General features: G+C 43.4%; 1 protein-coding gene and 1 long non-coding RNA gene across 4 annotated transcripts in view; one reads left to right on the plus strand and one right to left on the minus strand.

Annotated features, from left to right (window-relative positions):
• FAM20C (FAM20C golgi associated secretory pathway kinase) overlaps positions 1–20,677 on the plus strand; it is a 55,362-nt gene extending 34,685 nt beyond the window's left edge. For both annotated transcript variants that reach the window (XM_085237307.1, XM_085237306.1), the window contains 7 exons: positions 7,373–7,465; positions 9,227–9,342; positions 16,402–16,582; positions 17,170–17,279; positions 18,340–18,421; positions 18,900–18,959; positions 19,535–20,677. In XM_085237307.1, coding sequence (XP_085093433.1) covers positions 7,373–7,465; positions 9,227–9,342; positions 16,402–16,582; positions 17,170–17,279; positions 18,340–18,421; positions 18,900–18,959; positions 19,535–19,787 — 895 coding nt within the window. In that variant the 3' untranslated portion in view covers positions 19,788–20,677. The remainder of the gene's footprint in view (positions 1–7,372; positions 7,466–9,226; positions 9,343–16,401; positions 16,583–17,169; positions 17,280–18,339; positions 18,422–18,899; positions 18,960–19,534) is intronic.
• Positions 706–4,323, minus strand: LOC146543222 (uncharacterized). 2 transcript variants are annotated; one of them, XR_014886739.1, is made up of 2 exons: positions 3,761–4,323; positions 706–1,529 (listed from the first exon to the last, which is right to left on the minus strand). It is a non-coding gene; the product is annotated as an uncharacterized LOC146543222 (long non-coding RNA). The 2 variants fall into 2 exon arrangements; XR_014886738.1 differs by having other exon boundaries at positions 706–3,541.
• Positions 20,678–20,891: the final 214 nt, after the last annotated feature.

Raw genomic sequence — 20,891 nt, forward strand, 5'->3', positions numbered from 1 at the left:
ATAAGCAAGTGTTACAATGAAGGATCCTACCTGTCTGATCACAGTGCTTCCTGTATCCCAGCGGAGGCAGAAGACACTGGTGAAAGTGTTGGGTTATACATAAAGTGCACCTGTGTGCATACACTTATGTGCATTTACTTGGAGTTTGGTAGTGCTGGAGTTTTGCTCTCATGTTACCTGCTTTGTAACAGCATTTTGTTTGGCTTTCTTTCCAGACATCTTCTAATTACACAATTATTAATAATAATAATAATAATAAAGAGCTGTGAATCAGATATCTAGCCCACATCCTCTCTCTTTAGCTGAGGAAGGGGAAAGGGGCTGCTGCCTGCTGCACCAAACAGTGCAGGTGGGGATGGCATCCTGACAAATGGCTTTCACCAGTGATATTTTTCCATTTGCTTCTCCCACGACAGGCAGCTACTTACTAGGCAGCACTGGAAGTAATATTTTGAATTGCTGAAAGAAGTTCTCCTGGTTGATCAAACTCTGTGTGTTTTTTATACTGATCAAAGATTCTCTGCATGTTGAACGTATCCTAAAGCACAAAAGAATGAATGAAAAAAGATAGTTATTTCTCTGAGCTGGTAGACAATGAAATGATGATTGTATGCCTTGTCAGTAAAGGCAATGGTGTAGAGAGGGTGTCTTTTGAGACATTAGTATCAAATCCAGATCTCTAGAAGGAACAGAAAAGCCCCAAGGTGGAGGAAAATGTCTGGTTTTATTATTATTTTTTATATTTATTGGAGAATAAAACAAATCTTTCATATTTTCAGATCCTTCTAGTTATTCATTCCTTCGTATCCTATCTGCCTGTGTAGTCAGGAGGGGCAGCTTGTGCTTCGCTCAGGTGGAAATCTGTTTTTCTCCATGTATCTCATGAGTGATATATTGTCACATACAGACTGGCAGGAGCCTTTCACTGACGATGCTTTGAGCCAGGGTGCAGTTTTGCAAACCCTTTTCCCAAATTCCCTGATCTGTGTCAAGGAGTCAGAGGTTGCTTCTTTGTCTTCTAGAAACAGCACTGGTTTTGAGAGGAAAGGCAAAAGTCAATATTTCAAGGCGTTGGGTTGGAGAGAATTGTAATGAATTAAAAATAGATGAATGCTTCGTCATTCCCTAAAGAAGGGGTCTCTGAGCAGAGATATAAATGGCATTAAGGTGTAGTTCCTGGGTCTCAGCTTTGGGATGTGCTTTTCAGGAATGGGAGCCAATCGCTGTGGCAAATCTCTCGCATGTATTCGTTCCTCAGGACGACACTCAGGTATGCTGCAGCAGGTCTGACGTGGTGGCTTTGCCTCGGTCATGGGGTGAGGAGGAGAAGGGAGAAGACAGTGGGGAAATGTGCAGAAGTGAGGCCAGCATCTGGGGACAAGGAGGCGAGGGCTGTAGGCACGGGACAGGGAAAGGATGTTTTGAAGACTGCGTTACAGCGACGTCTGTCAAGAATGGTTTGGGTCAGGCTGATCTCTCCTTGGGGCCAGGGGCTGGGGTAGGTGACCTCCTGAGCCTTTTTCCTTTGACTCCGCAATTGGAAATGGAAAAAAACCTCTTCAACATACCATTTCCCCGAGGATTTTCTCTCTCTCTTCCCCCCAGTACCCTCCTGTGCCAGGTAACGAGATACTCATACATACAAATGCTCTTTTTGAAGCTTATTGTTATGCACTGTCTTAGAAGTTTGTGATTTCTGTGGCACTGACTGGTCCTTGAGCATGTGCTGCTGTCAAGCTCTCCTCATCTTCTCTGGAGAAAAGCACTCGGGGCTGGCATGCCATAGCATCATCTCGGTATTTATCCTTGTGGCGGTTTGCTAATTATTCCTATTCCTAGCACATCCCTGTGCGAATTTCTGTCTTTCTGCCACAGTAAATACTCTCTCATTTTTCTGCAGAAGTGCTAGCTAAACGAGAGAAGCCTAAATATTCTGCAGAGGCCCATATTGTTGTTTGGATGAGAGCAACGACACGGGCCAAACATCTTTTCTGTACCACTTAAAGCGCATGTCTTTGCATTCCTGGATTGGCCACTCATTTTCTGGACCGTATTCTGCTCTTGTAAACAGCTCATATCGTTCCTGGGAGTGCTCTTTGCAGCAGAGCACTTTGATAAAGCCAAAGCCGTCAGCTGCCAAGACTCCATAAGGAGTCGGAAACAGGCACCAGATAGCTCTGCTACTGTAGATGTAACTGCATTAGCAGTGTCATTTATCTTCCTAAGGACTTATTAAGCTACTAAAATGTATTCTAAAATTAAGTGGCATTTTTTCCACCTGTTCTAACTGGTGCCAAACACATAGAAAGCTCTCCCTGGTGATAGGACTCTGCATGCAAAACCTGAGTGTGCTCCTAAGCACTGCAGAAGCCTCAGAGACATTGTTTTGTTTCTCCCTTTTTTTTTTTTTTTTTTTCCACGGGCTGCCTCCTTCAGTTAGAATAATACGCTTTAGATTATCTCAGGGCACTCTGGATCCCAGTGCTGCACAATCCAATTTGACACAAGGGTTGCGGGGGGGGCGGGAGAAAATCCTGCAAGCAGACACGGGACACAGTCTGCATTTTCCAGAGTACAAAGAAGTTCCTAGGCTGCAGATTTGCCTGCCTGCCTGTGCCGGGAGAAGGGTTTTCTGGACTTGATGGAGCATCTGTGGTTACATCAATTGATTGCTGGTGTAAAAGCAGCTTTGAATGCAAGAAGTCCCCAGTTTTTCCTGGGTTAGCTCCTGCACTAACTATGTTTTATCATTTGGATAACACTGGATATTAACTGTCAAGCCCTTGATTTGGCTCCAGAGCAGGTATTTAGGCACCTTAAAAGGGACAGAGGAAAGCCGCTTTCCATGGGACAAGAATAGCAATCTGTAGCCGTGTGTAGACACAGCTAAACTCCAGTACTCTTTTCCCATAACCACGTTTCTGTCATCAGTGTTAGCTCTGCCCCTGCCAATGCACTGACCGTGCCTCCTTTCCCAGTTACACTCTTGCTGATTTTGCAGCTGCCAGATTTCCCCATCAGGATCAGGGTCTCTGTCTCCCAAACCAACCCAAGCGACCCCTCTCTGCAGCAGATCCGTGATCCCTAATCATCCCGAATCCCTTTCGCTGATTCCCCTGATTAGGTGTGGGAACAGGAGCACAGCCTCGTTAGGAGGAGCTGTTTTCAACTCATCAGCATGTCCTTTGATGAGCTGAGGTACGCGCCTGTGAGAGCAAGGTGTCCTGAAATATCCTTGCACTGCGGCACAGGAGGACAGTGTGTCTGTTGGAATAGCAGTTGAGTCAGATTGGGCTGTTTGCCCTATTTTCTGGCTTTCTGGCTGCTGCACAGATAATAGGACCCCTCCGGTTTAGAGGAAGTCTGGCATTGAGGCAGGATTCTTTCGAGCAATGCATGGCCCTGGTGGGGATTAATCCAGGTAATTTAGGCAGGTGCACACAGGAAATCCTGGAGGCTAAACAGAGATTTCCATCTTAAAGGTATCCCAACAGTGCATCCTGAAATGCCACAGAGCCTGCAGCCTCAGCGTGCCGATGAGCTTCATGGAAAAAAAAAAAAAAAAAAAAAAAAAAAAAGAATCCAAGAAATGAATAATACTGAGTTAGGGCGAAGTTAGCCAACAATTGTTTGGAGAAAAATACAATAAAAAAACTTGGGGCTCTGCAGTTACACCTGCACACACATCACTATGTAGGCTTATCCAGAAATTCCTGAGCACCACTACAGGTCCCAACCACGGTCAGAGGGAGCTGCTCACCTGATTTACTCACGACTGCGTTCATTTAGCAAGTATCTCTGTTGCTCCTGTTTTCAGGCACGATTTGCTCTTCCAGCTGCAAGATCAGACAATTCCATCTTATTGTGCAGATGCGTTCTTCTCCTGTTTAAAATCCTTCTTTACTTCCTGTGTTTTCTCCAAGCTGGGAAATTTTCATGGGCTTTTCTTTCCCCTTAGTTCTTATTCCTCTTATTCCTCCCCTATGAGTGTTACCAGTGCTGATTTGTCTTTCCCTTATGCAGTAATTGGTCTGGTGCCACTGTGTAATTTTTAACTGTGTGCAGCACCAACAGACCTCCATCTGTCTCTCCTCCAGAGCTTCCCAGCCTGCCGTTGGAAATATCAGCCAAATCCTCCTCCAAAGAGAGGATCACCAGATTCCAACTGTTTGCAAAATAAGAGCTGCAGCCAGAAATGTTCTCTCACTGTTGCCAACGTGTGCAGGACTGAGTCCTGCATGCTATGGGGTTTGCTGTCCATCAGACACGAGCGCTGTGTGAGCGTTTGGCGGATTGGTCCGTGTGCTCAAATACTTCACTGCATGTGTTGTTTTGTTAGGCACTAACCTTCAATAACCACCGGGTGACAAAATAACAGGGAGGGCTTTCTGGCTTGGGATTTTCCTTAGGGTTGCTTTTTTTTTTTTTTTTCCCCTTAAAACACAGCTCTGATTTAAAACATGCTACGAGATGGATCAGCTCCAGTGTTGTTTTATAAGATATTTTAATTGACTCTGGCTCAGAGTGCACGCTCCTTTCCCAGCCTTTCCAGTAGAGACTGAGGCTGTTGTGCTCGATAACTGCTGGGCTTGCTGACTGCCCACCCGTGTTACTGAGAGCAGGGTTTGGTGCATAGAATCATCGAATTTCCCATCACTCCCTACACACACATCAGGTGTGCATGTCCAAAGACTGTGTGTGCGTGTAAGAAAATAATTAGAAGAACTAGCAGCAAACTGGGTGATGATTAGACTGCACACACTAAAACTATCAAGTTTTCAAATATAATAAAATCATTTACAAATTTACTTAAATGAAACAATCAAGGTTATGATTATGATGTAGGTATCCTTTTAGCACTGCAGAAGCCATTCCTAATGGTCCACTGATTCCATCAATTCAGCACTGCGTTAGACCTTTCAAATGCAGTGCTGTACTGAAGGCAATGGTCATCACACCTGCTGGCATCTCTTTAGGTGCTCTTTAGGTGCTGCTGCAGACATGAAATTAATGATAATTTGTTTGAATAAAACTGTAGCCTTTGGTCAGATCCAAAGAGCAAGATTCCCCTTCTTTTAAGTGGATTATTGGATCCTGCTATGCGAAGGGATTTTTCAAGGTTATTTCAGAGAGCTTCACTTTTGAGCCTAGTACAACTTAGTTCTGCAGAGCTGTTTTTGATAAATAATCCTTCCAGTCTGCATTCAGAAGTACCCAGCACTGCCCAGAAACAGCCAAGTGGGTGCCAGCCTGTGGGCGCAGCCCGTGGTGACTGTGGCTGAGAGTGGTCATCTATGGATGATTGCAGTGAAACAGCCGAAGCGCTGAAGAAACATACAGGTTTGTTTCATGATCTTTAGTCAGGCTTAAAAATACAGTATTTCCATTGTTTGAATTGCACTGCCAATTTGGTATCCATTTTTGCAAGTTTTAGGGACAATCAAGTTCATGATTTTCTAGGAGGGTGCGCCCATGCCACCATTCAATAACACATTATGACAGGAGAGAAATATTTAGAAACAAGCAGAAGCCTGCAGGAAAGCCATACTTACTTGAAAACGAATAATATCCCCAACTATTGCCAGGGGTGGCAGGAAACAAAGAGAAAAATGAAATGAGAGAGACCAGAGCATCCCGGCGGTGATGTGCTGACTGCCGACATGGGGCGGTGCGGAGAGCTGTGCTTGCAAGATTCAGATCAACCCTTTCTTTAAGTCTCATCTTCCAGAGCAAGATTTTCTTGTAAAGGAACAGCCATGATTTGTTTAAAGCCTTTTGGAGATAAAAGGCAGATGGCATTGATTAGCTAATTAGTAATATTTTCTGCTGCTTATCAGATGTGCTGATATGTGTAAAGTTTGCAAAGGCTTGGGATGAGTCTTTTTTTTTTTCATTTGTTGAAGCAATCGACTGTTTTAAAATCTGGAAGGGAGGGAAAGTTATATACAGACTCATAATCTTCTGCCCAACAGAAATATCATTGCCTATTTCTTTGCATTTATGTTCAAGGCTCATTTCTTCATTTCTGAGGGGAATATACCCAGCAAGGTTGCTCTCCTAGCTTTTGTGCTCCTTACACAGCGCACTGTGTGACTTGCTTCAGGTTTTGGACTCTCTGTTTTCCTCCTTGTAGGTGCTATCCTTTTCCTTTCCATGTATGGTGAAGACAAACCACAATATTATTTTTTATTTTCTGACCTCCTGCCCCTCTGACCTCCCGTTATACTGGACCCATCAAATACCTTGGTGTTTGCCATTTTTGCCTTCTGTGATGGCAATAGTTCAGCACTTATCGTGGAATCATAGCATCATATTGTGGCTTGGGTTGGAAGGCTTAAAGGTCATCTGGTTCAAGTGCTCTGCCGTGGGCAGGGATACCATGGTCTTTGTGGAAGTGAGATGTGTTTTAATGGCTGCTGTGTATCACAGGTGATGCACGAGCTGTCAGCTGGCCACCTGAGACAGCACAGAATGAGAAAGAGCTTGGGAAAGTTATGCTTTCCTCTTCTAGGAAACTGTCCTCCCTTGCAGATATTCTACAGAACAGCTTTGCAGTCCATATTGCAAGTTTAAAACTTCAAATAGAATACGGTGCAGATTTTGGTGGGGCCCTGACATTGCATTGGTCAACTGCCTGAGTTGCTCCCCATCCAAAATCCATCAGGGCTGGAAATTGTCTAAAATAAGGCAGATTTGCTCCTGTCACACAGAGCTTTCTGTTTGCCATGGAGTTCAGTGTTCAATCTTTAGCCTTTCTCTTTCCATCAGAATGACATTTTTTATTGTTTCTTATGCTGAAGAAACAACAAATTCTGCATCTTCTCTGGAACACGGGCTTGTTAATGTTCTTTGAAACATGACATGTGTCGTGGCCGTCAAACTGCAATGATCCCATTTCTTCTGAAATGAGAAAAACATGTCACTTTTGGCTCCAAGAAATACAAAGACAGAGTTGTATTTTAGATAGGAGCTGCACGGCTCCCAGAGATGAAAGAAAAATGTTATTACTTTTGGAAATTTCATAATTACAGTTAATGATAATTTAATGAAATGGCATTGTCTTCGCTGCTATCACTAATGAAATGTTTGAGAGTGATAAAATAGATCTTGTTAAATAGAGCGAGAGCCTTGAGTGGAGGAGCTTGGTGACAGCAGCCTGCATGCACGAGTCTTGGGATCCTATTTTTTGTTACAGTAATTTAAAACAGAACTTGAAATGAAGGCTACATGACAAATAACGCGCACATGAAGTATTTAGAGGCCTTCCATTAAGCAAACAATACCGAGCCCCCGAACAACACGCTGATGTCTGAGTACTGCTCCTTAGAATGCTAACCCTTCATTAAAACACTTTCCTTGTTTTTCTTTGCAGGCAAACCAGAGAACAAGAAACCCCACCTGATTTTTTTTATTTCTCAGACTATGAAAGACATAACGCAGAAATTGCAGCATTTCATTTGGACAGGCAAGTAAAATGGATTTGCACTGAAAGAAAAAGTGGAAATATTGCGATAAGTTCATGCACTTGCCCAGCTCTGTAAATAAATTACTTTTAAAAAGGAGGAAAATTGAACAAAAGTGGGCAAAAGCCATGAATAAAAGAAACGGAAGGTGATGAAATGGTAGATTAATAATCTGGAAATGTGACTTGCTCCAGGAGTGAGAAACTGAGCAGTAAGTAATTCTCAAAAAGAAAGAGAAATGCTCTCAAAAGGAGGCTGAGAAATTAATTTTCTTTGTGATCTGCAAGTGCTTGTGGGGAGGAGCCATCTCCTGGGGAAGAGGTGGCGTAAGCACAGCGGGAAGCTGGCTCACTCCAATCAGCTCCAGGATGGGCAAATCCAAGTGAGGCATGGGGAATCTCCTGAGTGGTCAAAGAGGAGTAACTGCCTTAGAAAAGCAGACCAGGCGTCACAGCCAGGAGCTAGGGCTGTCCCATGTCAGGAGGGTATTTAGGACAGAGGACACTGATGGTCATCTCACGTTCCTGTTAGCTGAAAATGTCCTCCAAGCAGAAATAGTGTAGGCTGTGTTGGAAATGGACAGAGGACAGTCTCAGCCAGCCCACGTTAGGAGCAAGAATTAATTATTAATGAATTACTAACAAAAGGGCTGCAAAGCGTTTCATTGCACAGGCTGAGTTAGAACTGAGGCTTCTTTCACAGTCTGCAGTGCCAAAAAAGATCCTTGCAAAAGTTTGAAGCTTTGGGTCACAAATTGTTTAGAGGCGCATGGAGTATTGATGCCTTCTGGTTTGATGGTCAGGATGAGGGAACATGTCTGTGGGTGGCACAGAGTATATTGGCCATTAAGAGCCATCTTGGTCTCATTCTTAAAGGGGTCTTCTGTATTTTAATGTTGACCTTGGTGCTGATCCCCTCTGTTTTGTATTTTATATTGCCATTTTAAGCAGATGGTGCTGTAGGAAAAGGCATTAATGGAGTTCCTGCAGGGAGTAATGCTAAACATCCACATGCTAAGCAGAAAAAGCAGTTGCTACCCAGTGTAGAAAATCTTATCAGCAGAGTGGACATAAAAATCCCACCTATGGGGAGGCTTTGTATGGAGACTTTGCTCTTTTACTGTGTCTAATGGCACTGCTTCATAGGGAGTTTTTAATGATCTACTAAAGCTGGGGAGTTTGTGGTTGAGAAAAGCTCTTTCTCCAGCCTTTGCCTGTGGGAAAATGTTTAGTTTCAGTTTATATTGGTATGAGGGTACTGAAACAGGGAGGAGCAGAAGGAAACAAATGAAACAAATACTAAGACTGTCAGGAAAACAAACAAACAAACAAACAAAAGACTAGTTTTCAGGTTTATTAGATGGTGTTCATGGAAGACAGAGGCTGAAATCCCATTCCTCCAGTCACTAAAACATTGGTGAGCAAAACACATGTTGTGACAACTCTGAATTGGCACCAGGTGGACACCAAGTCCCTCCTGTCTCTTCTTTCTGGAATTTCATGTCACTGTTTTTTTTTCATGGGACAGCATGTCTCCACACTGCTCTGTGTCTGCTCCGTACTATGTGGGCGAGTCAGAGCTGATAATATTCATGATGCATTTTGTAGGATATTATCAGAAGGATGATCCAATTTAAAGTTGACGGGCTTCCTTAAAGGCCCCAGATTAACGTGCCTTCAGAGTGTAATGAACCTTCCCGAATCCTATCACTGCCATTGTGTTGTAATCCTTTACATAAACCGCCTCTTCTTCTTTTCTCCCAGGATCCTGGACTTCCGTCGTGTCCCACCGGTTGCAGGCAGACTGGTTAACATGACGAGGGAGATACGAGATGTGACTCGTGACAAGAAGCTGTGGAGAACATTTTTCATCTCACCAGGTAGCCTTGGAAACAGCACTGTGTTCTTTCTATCCCGTCGAACACGTACTTAAGGGAACGATGTGTAGATTGCTTAATTGCTCAGATATTTCTAATAGAACTGTCTTCTAGACCTTTGAATAAATATAAATGTGGAGACACTGCATACAAAGAAGACTTTATTGTTTTGAATTGAGTGCCTTTCCCCTTGACAAATTATCCACAGAGACAAGCTTTTATTTTCACAAAAGCAATGTACTCAACAAATGTTTTACACAGAGCAATTTCTAAAGCAATTTCTTCTGTTTCTCTTTCTGTTTACCCAAAAGCTTATTACTCAGCCTATTAGTTATTTAGACCTTTTTTTTTCTGGTGCTGTGTGAGCTGTCATTTTTGGTGGTCGTATGCATTTATTCCTTGTTTTTTACTGGAGGACCAGAACCTCCTTTTCTCAGAGTCACATACCTCAGTTTTTATTACAAGAGGAGCCTGAAACAAAATGAAGCTGATGTGTAATGTTTCCTGCTTGCAGCTCACATTCGCTGCTGCACAGAGTCTAGAGTAAAACTGATCTGAATTGGTCCCAGCCCTTGAACCTGCTTTGAGGACTGGCCCAGGAGTCATTATCACCCCTGTTTGTAATATTCTTCTCTCTTTCACAACATCTGATGGCCCTAGCCAAGGACAGAGCTCCACAGAGTGGGAGCTGTACAAACACAGGGTAAAAGTCCATCCTGCTCCCAGAATATACAAAAATAGGTAAAGACAGTCAAAGGGAATCCTCTGGGGTGTTGAAATGTTGAGGTTAAGGCTCTGAATTAAGGCACAAAAATACATACTTACGTATGTTTGTGGAGAAAGGATATACAGGGAAATGCTTGATGTAAAAGCTGTGTCTGTGTCTGCAGAGCTTAGCTCGTATTAGTTCAGCTGTGTGCAAATGTGCATTCCTGAACTTGGGCTGTGACTTGTGTAACAGGAACTCTGGAGTAGGAATCTCCAGGGCTCTCTCCTTCCCTCGGTGTGCCTGGCCAGCAGCTGCTTAGCCCAGATCCCTGAAAGCAACACCCAAAGCCTTCAGCACAGATTCTCCCATGGCAGCAGTGTGTTACTGCAGCTAGCTGGGAAGCAGAGCCATTCTGCACAGCATTCTCAGTTTTTAGTGTTTATCACACTATTGTGAGCACCAATAAAGTCATTATTGTGGCTGTTATTTTTAGCTTAATATTTATATTTGGCTCTGCAGGATATGGTTGAGCAGACTGTTATTCATTCCAGTAACTACAATTGTGCAATACATTACATGATTATGAGATGTTTCACCTTCCCCATGTTATACGTGCCCCAGTTGTGCCCATATGACTGATGGTGTTCACAAACGTGGTCTGCAGGCACACTGCATACCCAGCCAGGCACTTCTCTCACTCCTTTCCTTCTATCTCTCTCTGTCTACGTATGTGTATTAGTATATATATATATATATATATTTTTTTTTTTTTGCTTGATTTGTTTTCAAGCAAATAATTACCCATGAAAGATGACCAAAAAATCTTGCAGCTGTTTGTGCACACAAGATATTTTGGCTCATTTGAAATATAAGACGTTTTACTTACATTTTAGCCAGTGAGACAAGGATTAGTAGGCTTGCTTGCTTTTTAGTCTTCCTGGGTTCTATATCGAGGCTTAGGGGTGAACTTGAGTGCTTTCTGAGAATTCCAAAACCATGCTTGTCTATAGAGCAGCTGCAGCAGCTGCAGCCCAGCAGTGCAGAGTGAAAGCTGCTGTTGGATGAAGATAAGGATCTTGTCACTGCAAAATTCCAGACGGCCAAAGGATGATCCAAGCATAATCCTTTATTCAAATTTATTTGGAGGCTTTCGATAAATTCAATTAAAATATTTGATGAACTATGAATCAGGCTTTCCTGGAGAATAAACGCAATTGTTTTTTCTTTTCAATTTTACATTTTCAGAATCAATGTACTATGTGCAAATCATGTTGGTTACTTGTCAGAGCTCTTCCTTCCAAAGCTCCTATTTAATTAGTAGGAGTCTCATTAACATATGCCCAGCCTCCATCTTGTATTTCATACTGACCTTAAAAGGCAGACGTTAATTAATGCCTAATGAAAAAGTGATGAAAGTCCTAAATTAAGCAATTAGTTGCGTAGTGCTACATGGATTCTTGCAAGAATCAGTCTGCACGCAGCCATACGGCCACTGAGGCCCCTTTGGGACTGCCTGGTGTCTCTGCATCCCCCTCCCCAGCTGTGTCTGCTGACAACGGCTGCTCATGGGGATGTATTTGTTCCGCCAGCAGTGTGTCCCTATCCACACAACAAGCACTGAATGTAGTTCATTATGTACAGAACTCTCCCCCTTGGGCTGGGAGACCATCATTTGCAGTGAAAACCCTTCAGGGATTCGTTATGAGCATTGTGACTGCTGACCAATACACGGTGTTTTTGCGTAGACTGGCAGGAGGTATGTTAGGAGGGACCTTCCTGAATTTCCACACTTGTTCCGGCAGAAATGGAGATCTGTTCCTTCCAGGCAGCTCAGGCAGGTGCTGCTGCACAGCACGTGGTGCCCTTCTGTCCTTCCCTGCGTGCAGGCAGGGCTGGGGTCAGGCATTGCATTAGGCTGCATTCAGAGAGATAGCAGATTGCAGAATAGTGCTCTTCCAGGCAGTTTGGACTGAACATGAGAAATGGAATTAGGTCAGTAATTATTTAAATTAATTTTACATCCTTTGCAGTAGGGCAGACTGCAGTAGCCCTGCTACTCTTACAAATGAATGGTAATTTGCTAGGAAAAAAGAGACATATTAATGATGTCAGCCTTCGTTTTGGAAGTAATTGAGGCAGCAGCTTAAAGAAATCAATGTTGCACAGCTAGTAAGCACTATGTTTTTCTTCTTATTAACCAATTCCAAGGGATTCTGGTTTTTTTTTTCCCTCTCAGCAAACAATAGCTATTCTGAATTAGCTATTATTTTGAGCAGGTAAATGAAAGATCTTTTCATGCATTGCATCGGTAAATATTCAGGGCTCTTTCCAGTACTTGAATTGCACAGGCTTGCTAAATGTCCTCTATTAAGAGTCATGCAAATCTCAGTAAAAGGATTGCTCTGCCAAGCAATTTGCTTTAAGGTATCTCCACTTGTTCCTTTTCTTCCCAAGAAGAGTTATGGTTCGGCTATCAGAGCGATGCACAGAAAACGTGCAGATGAGTACACAGACACTGCTTCTTAATTGTCATAATTAGTTCAAGTTTTGATCACCAAATGTGGTGATTTTTGTTGGATTTCATTATGAATTGTGTCCATCCATCCTCAGATAATGGAAGACATTTGCAATACTGCTCAAAATTCACTTGCTTCCGCTGTGCTTTGAGGGAAACAGGTTTTTTGTTTGTTTGTTTTTAATGAAGAAGGGGTTTACATGTTACAAATTCAAAGTATTTGAACATTTCTGTGTATGTAAACATTCCTTTCTGCTTTGGTAGTGCTGCTGCTGCCATTCCTGCACGCAGCCCTGGCGGCTGCTCCTGCTGCTGCTCTTTGGGGCTCTCATTGCCTTCCAAAGGCCATGCCCTGCTCCGTGTGGGGCTCCTGTTGAAGCGCTGGGTTTGTGTCTCTGGCTGGAATTTCCCACTCAGCGTGCCCCGCAGAATGTGGGTCACCTACTTAGGCTTCCAAGAAGCTTGCTGCTGCACCTTGAAGCCCTAAATGAGAGCAGTGTCTATCTTTGGTACCTCTTGATTTCTACATTTTTAAGAAGCCTTTAAAATGAGTGTATTTCCCCAGATAATTTAGACTGCTTCATCTCACTCTCTGTACATAAGTACTAGGATAGACATTTCAGCATGTCTCTTCTGTATCCATCAAAAAAGTTAATCTCGTTAATGATCACTTGAGATCCAGCACTCTGTCACCTCCACTATGCCCAGAAATCAGATGGAAGTGACGCAGAGTGAGTGCTGTATGTCTGAGAGAACACCAGCTGTCAGAAAAGGCATTATGCCTTTACCTCATGCTTGCTGCCCTAATGACAGGCTGCATCCTGCCGCGGCTGCGCTCCTGTTGCAGCAATGGGGCTCTGCGGGAAAGTCAATAGCTGGAGGGGCACGGCAGGAGCAGAGCAGCCCATGTGCCAGCTGTGTCACCCCTCAGCAGCAGCAGCGTGACAGTGGAGATAGCCCTCAAGCCTTCCTGAGATTTATCTGGGTTCCAGTGTATGATTACTGTCAGATGGTTAGTCCCAGTTGGCTTCTGCTGACAATACCAAGCAGGGCTTCATTGTTCCCCAAGTTAAATTCCGAAGCAAACTATTAAACACAGTATATATCTTCCCTGCTGTGCAAAATGCTGTGTTTATTATAATTCCTTTTTCTGAAAGGTCAGATTTGCATAGTGTGCAGCAGAGGCTGCGATAGCGCAGGAGGGGCATCTCTGTGTGCCTTTTGCTCACTGCAGAACCCATGCAGCAGCAGATAACTGAGTGCCAACCTCCTGCTGCCAGCTGGGAAGTCAGGTCACCCGGCCCCTGGGAGATAAATTGTCTCTGGTGATCTAGATAAATAAGAGCGGGTTCCTTCCCTGCAAAGAGCAGCAGGTGATGCTGACATAGCCAAACTAAACAGGAGCCCACCGCAGCTTCGATTCCATGCAGACACTGGCTCTGGCTGCAGCTGGGGAGAGCCCTGCCCTCCCACCGTGTTAGCAGGCACTGGGAAATCAGGCATCTCTTTGTACTTCCTGATTCTTCTGTGCTAGCCTGCAGCAGGCACAGCATCTGTATGTGATTTCTTGTAAACCATCCCTTGTGGCAGCCCGGAGCCCCTTGAAACACTTTGTCTGCAATCACTTCTTTTCAAGGTATAAAGCACAGATGTTTTCCCCCGTTCTTTGCTGGCTGAACATATCCCAGCCCCCCTAACCACCCGCCCGCTCCTCCTATCCTCAGACCCACTGCAGCACACCGTGCTGCCCGCAGGTGCTCCACAACTCTGCACTTTCATCCTAAGAGGTTTGCAAGGAGGCATGAAGCCCTCTTGGTTTTGCCAGGATGATCAAAGGCAGCCGAGGCACCTGCATTAGCCCAGGGGTGTGTACATCAGGGCCGCGCTGCAGGAGCCCTTGTGGAAAGGGAACCCTTGAGCGATCATAGGCTGCAGGGCCGCGAGCCCACAGTTTGCATCGCATTGGGGTTCTTCAGATGTTGACTTTACACTTGATTTTAGGCTAAGAGAACGAGTGAGGGCCACTGAGATGGTTCTGCAGCAGCTGGTGTACAAGGAGCTGAGGGGTTCGGCTTTGTTTGGCATGGGAAGGAGGAGCAGGCCTGGTCTGAGGGACCCAGGGCCAGCCTGCAGCCAGCACTGCGCTGCCCCTCTGCCTTCTGGTGTTTCTGATCTTCATTTTCTTTTCTCCCAAGTACTTCTCTTTCAGTCATTTTCTGGAGTGAATCGGGCTTTAACGTGAGAATGTGAATACACTGTTTGGGCAGGAGTTGTACCTTAGGACAGACACGTGGGCAGCCCTCAGAGCTGTTCTCAACAGAGGGATTTGAAAAGTGTGCGCCCAGCGTAAAGTAACCATCGATTTGTAATGGACAAATCGATGACCATCGATAGAGGCTGCAAAGGAAATCCTGACTGAAACTGTCAAGTAGTAAATCATCAGCCATTTAGTCTGATTATTTGGGGTAATTCCAGGGTTAGCAGTCAGTCCTATGCAATACAGCTAATTAATGCAACCAAAGCCATAATGAGACCTTATTGCTGCTCCACCTCCTCCCACTCCTCCCCCAGCTGCAGCCCCACATTGTTTCTCTGTTCCTCTTATCCCTGTGGCGTGGGGACCACGTTGCTCCTTGCCCTCTTTGCTCCTTATCTCCCTTGTGTCGCACCAGCAGAGTTCCAAATCCTGTATGCCTTGCCAGCCCTAGGCTGGGTTTGCACACATATGTGGGCTGGGAGGGACAGACATCCATCCATTGATGGGTGTGCTGCGGTGGCAGTGTGCCAGCCTGCCTTTCTGAGCCACATGCAGCAGGCAGAAGCCAACCTCCATCGATACACCAGCCCACCCTGCCTCATTTACACCTGTTTACTCCTTCTGCAAAGAGAGTAGTTCTGAAGAAATATTTGAATTTAGAAGGAACTAGGAAGCAAAGCGACTTTTGCATTTGCGTGCTGCCATAAGAGAAGGGCACAATCTCCCTCTAATGACATTTGATGTGCATGCAGTAATTTTAGGAAGAGTTGTTGCACACCAACAAGCTGAGCATCATGCTCTCCTTCTTGGTCATGGTTCTGTGGGAAGTGAAGGGGTTCTTATAAAGGGGGTCTTATAAAGGGGGGGTCTTATAAAGAGAACCAAGAGGGGTGGTTCCTCTTGTTACAGAAAGTGTGGTGGCAGCTTTGGGGAAGTCTTAAGGTAACACACGCTCCAAAACATGCTGCAGGTCCTTAGTCTTGGTTGCTGGGGTAATGTGACTTGTGGAGGAGAACATTTTTGTTTGGGATGTGTGCTGAAAGATTTACATTTGTGCTATTTTCACCTTCTCCATGCACCCCCACATCAGTCTGCACGCTAGGTAGCTCTCCTCAGTAAAACTGCCAGTTTTCATCCCAGCAAATAAATGGACTAAATGTTGTTTTATGTTCTTTAAAACATAAGTCAAGATTTTAGGAGGTGGCTTAATTTTGGTCATGTGTCATTGCTCAGCTGCAGGACTTGGGGCTCCAGCCACTCCAGTTAGCATAGGGCAACACATGTATGCAAGAGGACATATCAGTCTGGGGCTGGGAGGAAGAAAAAAAAACATATATTTTGTGGTTTTGGAATATAAATAACATGGAAACAGTCACAGCTCAGCATAGGGCGTGATCCCAGCCACTGAAATAAATCAGTCTTTCTAGTGGTTTCAGCGGAAGAGAACTATGCATGGTAGCAGCGGGTTCTGGGTCAGAGCTTTACTTCTGCTTAAGTTTTTTCACGTACAGCAGTGTTTTTGTGAATTCTTGAAAACTAATTTAAGAGTAGGTTTTAAAACTGTTTTCCTTTATTTGTCAGCCAACAACATCTGCTTCTATGGAGAATGCTCCTACTACTGCTCAACCGAGCATGCCCTGTGTGGAAAACCAGATCAGATCGAAGGGTCTCTAGCTGCTTTCCTTCCTGACTTGTCCTTAGCTAAAAGGAAAACCTGGAGAAACCCTTGGAGGCGTTCCTACCACAAGCGCAAGAAAGCAGAGTGAGTAGTACTGAGCAAAGTTCACCTGCAGCAAATGCCAAGAGGAAGATTAAGCAGTGCTTTCTCTATCTCACTTAGTGTGCTGTGGTGTAGGAGAACATTTGCATTTCTTCAGTGGCTCCAGCTCCTAGGAGGGGAATACTTGCAATTTCAAGGAGCTCTGGACTACAGTCCTGAACCTGAAATGACCTTCAGTGTCTCTTTGTGGGATAGATATGTGCAATGGCTTTCGACAGGATGCGATGGGACCTGTATTATGTCCTATCAGAAAAAGGAAGATTCACTGCTATCAGCAGCCTTAAACAAGTCCCAAATGTTTTCACCATATGACTGATGATGCAGCTGGTCTCCTAAATCCTGAACCTGTTAACCGCATAGTTTTCTGTCTTGTGATTTTCTTCCTTTTTCATCAGTCACAACCTTTATTGGTTGCTTGCAATACTGAAAGCAGCCTGAGGAATCTGCTGCCTCCTCATGCTCCTGCCCTCAGTTGAATACAAGTAAATCCTTGCAAATCAACAATTTGTTTTTTAATACTCAGTAAGCTTTGCATGTCACATAAAATATTGAAATATTGGCTTTTCCAGATGGGAAGTTGATCCAGATTATTGTGAAGAGGTTAAACAAACACCCCCGTATGACAGTGGGACCAGAATTCTGGATATAATGGATATGACAGTTTTTGATTTTCTAATGGGTATGTTTCATCTCTTTCAAAAATTAAATGCAACATTTAATTAGAATAAGAACCATTTCTTTCTACACTGCTCTGCATAGCTCAGCAATTTGCTAAAGCACGGTTGAAGCTGCATTTACAGTATATGCCATTCTAGATGATTATGAGAAAATGCACATTTACATGGTTATGTATTCCCATCAGTGCAGATTAAAGGAACAAAGATGTTCAGGAGTGCACAGTGATAAATGCAGGTCATGCTAGTCTCCTTCAAAGCTGCCAGGGGCTTCACAATTTGCTGTGGTGAGCGCCTTAGCACAGTTATGTACAGCTCCTGCATACCCTTGCAAAGACTGCTCAGTTTTGGCACGTTGCTTTCATCCTGCAGTAATATTCCCTGCTGCTTGCTCTACAGACTTGGAGGTTGGGACTGGGGGATGGAGAAGTATTGATTTGTCACAAAGACAACTGTGGTATGCATCAGAAAGGTTAGCTAGCCTGCTCACAATAAATTAATTATTAACAAGAATTTAACAGTGACCTATGCCAAGTCAGAGGCTAACACTGAGACATTTGTGTATGTAACCTGCCCTGCTGCACCAATATAACTGCAAGGTGTCAACAGACACACTTGGTCCTTGAAGACAAGTGAGCAAGGACATAGCCTCTGCCATTTCCACTACTGAGATCTCTGCAATAGACTGCAGCAGGAGAGGCCAAATCACAGCTCAGAAGCCATATGCAGCTTCTAGAAGTGACTCAGGATCCCCGCTATGAATCTAAAACTCCAACTTGGCACTAGTGCTCTACATAGTGACCTTAAAATGGAAATCACGAGTCCATCTGCCATGGATGCCCAAAGCAGTACCAGGAGCATCCTGCTCCGTATATTAGACTGTAGCTTTTTATTTTTGGCTTTCCAGGCAGCCAGAAATTTAGAAAGAAGTTCTTAACCAGAAAAAACAGTTTGGTTGTGGATCAAATGCATTAGTGAAGTCATATGGATTAATATCCCTATTTCAAGAGTCCATTTCCCCCTGTAAAGCTAAACCTTAACAAGAATGGTCTTTCTTCACCATAGGTAACATGGATCGACATCACTATGAAACCTTTGAAAAGTTTGGAAATGAAACATTTATTATCCACTTAGATAATGGAAGAGGGTAAGGGCCTTCAATAATCTTTTGAACAATCTTTGGGCAAACTATTTACTTCACAGTAGCTATTATGAGACAATTTTTGCATCCTGTAATTTATGAATTATTAGCAATTACTGGTATAATAAGGCAGTATTAAAAGCCCCAAAGCAGAACCAAATTCTTGCATGCTATTGGCTGCTCAGAAACGAGTTTTCCTTGTCCATTCCTCATAGTTTATAAGGAGAGCAGCTTAACAGAGAAGAGTACAAAATAAATATTTGCATCCCTGTTTCAGAAAAGAAAAACTGAAACCTGCCAGAACTGTGTCATTTGTTCAGAATAAGTGGCTGAACTTGGAGTCCAGATTTTCTCAGTGCCAGTCCAGTTAAGCAGAACATACACAGCTATGAGTTTTATACTTGCATTTCCTGAAATGAAAAGAGTTGTGCGAGTGAGTCTTTAAAGCAGCATTTGTCACATTCTTCTTCTTACCTTTAAATAGGTTTGGAAAATACTCCCACGATGAACTTTCCATATTGGTGCCTTTAAACCAGTGCTGCAGGTATGTTTCATCTCTGTAGTCATCCTCCATTTTGTACAGATTTTTCAGCTAGTTGGACTGAAATATTCAAGTGTGTCTTCCTCTGCAAACCATGGAGACGGGATGCTGTGATCCTGCCTGGTGAGCCTGACCTGAGCTGTCCCTGAGCATTGGCACTGACACGCTGAAGTGCTTTACTGAATTAAGATCTGCCAGCAGGAGTGTGGCTCTGAGCTGTTGTGAGAGGCTCTGCTAAAATATGGCTTTATTAAGGCAAAACTGAAATCAAGGGTGAACTCTTCCCTCAGCTTGAGTGTTTCTCAAAGGTGTGTTCCTCAAAGCCCATGGCCAAGAGTTTTGAGGATGAGTGATATCTAGAGCTTCATTTTGCCTGACAGCTCCTTCTCTGCAGGCTCCCAAATATCACCAGCCAGGTGAAAATGGAAGCACACGTTTGGAATATGACGCTCTTAGCATTTCAGATCACATAATAACATTTGTTTGCTATCACCTCTGTGACAACAAGCCTTTTACCCTGTTGAGATCAACAGTGATGAAAACATTGATAGAGATCTTTTTTCTCCTTTTTCTCTTAGAATAAGGAAGTCTACCTATCTGCGATTGCAGTTGTTAGCCAAGGAGGAATACAAACTCAGTCTCCTGATGAAGGAATCTTTGCTAAAAGATAAAATTGCTCCCATTCTCTACCAACCTCACTTGGAGGCGATGGACAGGCGGCTGCGGATTGTCCTCAAGGCTGTTAGTGACTGTATAGAAAAGGATGGTTATGACAATGTGGTTGAAAATGACTTTAACGCTGATGTTAACACTGTTGCGACCGAGAGGTAGTGAAATCGCAAGACTACGTTTTTATCAGCCAATTAAAGAAGATTCAAAAAGGAAAAAAAAGTCTTGCAAAAGACTGGTATGCCACTTTGTGAATTCAGTGAATTCAGAAATGAGATATAATTGTTCCCAGAGTAGGTAAAGTGTAGACTCTGCAAAGGATTAGCTCATTAAGAAAAATAGGTCTAACGTGATGCTTTTCATTAGTTCCCGAGAAGAGATTATGAAAAGGTTGAGAAAATACTCAAATCGTCGACAGACAGTGGTCTGATAGCAAAACACCTCCTCTCCTTTTTGTATAGCAAGGAGGCCTTTACTTAATATTTTGTATTTATATATGGTATATCTATGAACCCCCAGACCTGCCTACCAAATTTAACGAAGAGGGACAGCATAGTTTTGTGACTCACACTTTATTTGTGGTGACAGTCCACTTAGGATTTTGTGTTAACCCTTTAAGTGCTCTAATCCACTGTATCTTATTTAAATTGAACACTTTCTTTATTTCCAGCTATTCAGCATTTAAAGGGTTAAGGCATTACAAACTTTTAAAGGCAAAAAATAATACTAATAATAATAACAATAAATACAGTGATTACCAGAAGGGAATTTCACTAATTGTGCATTGACAGGAATACTTGAATGTTGGTTTTACAAAGTGATGTAAAATGACAAGTTGTACTATTTATCCTTAAGGAGGTGGCAGCTCTTATCTTTCTAGACTATCATAGCTGAGCTGCTACTTTTCAACTTTGCTTTTGATAGTTTTGTGTAAATATATACATATATGGGTAAAAAGCTGTTTTCAGCAGCTCTAGGCTTACTTTTGCAGCATTTTTGTGGAATTGTTTGCAACGTGGTAAAAGTGCAATAAAGATATGGCAAAATGTGTAGCCATCATGTGTAGAGCAATTCATTTGTCATTGCAGATCTCGTACAGAGCACAACTTTTCCTCAGCCAAATTATCCAGAAGTAGTTGTTTAACTCCCATCCCCTTTTGTAGCAACAGCAGGTTGAGCTGAAGCAGGGAATTGGCAGCTAATGTTTGTTACAACTCTGCTAAGGACCACAGTGGTAAAAGTAGTTAATCTTTCATAGGAAAGCAT

The sequence above is a fragment of the Meleagris gallopavo genome, chromosome 16 (genome assembly GCF_905368555.1).
Source record: "Meleagris gallopavo chromosome 16, MGAL_WU_HG_1.1, whole genome shotgun sequence".
In the NCBI taxonomy this organism is placed as follows: Eukaryota; Metazoa; Chordata; class Aves; order Galliformes; family Phasianidae; genus Meleagris; species Meleagris gallopavo.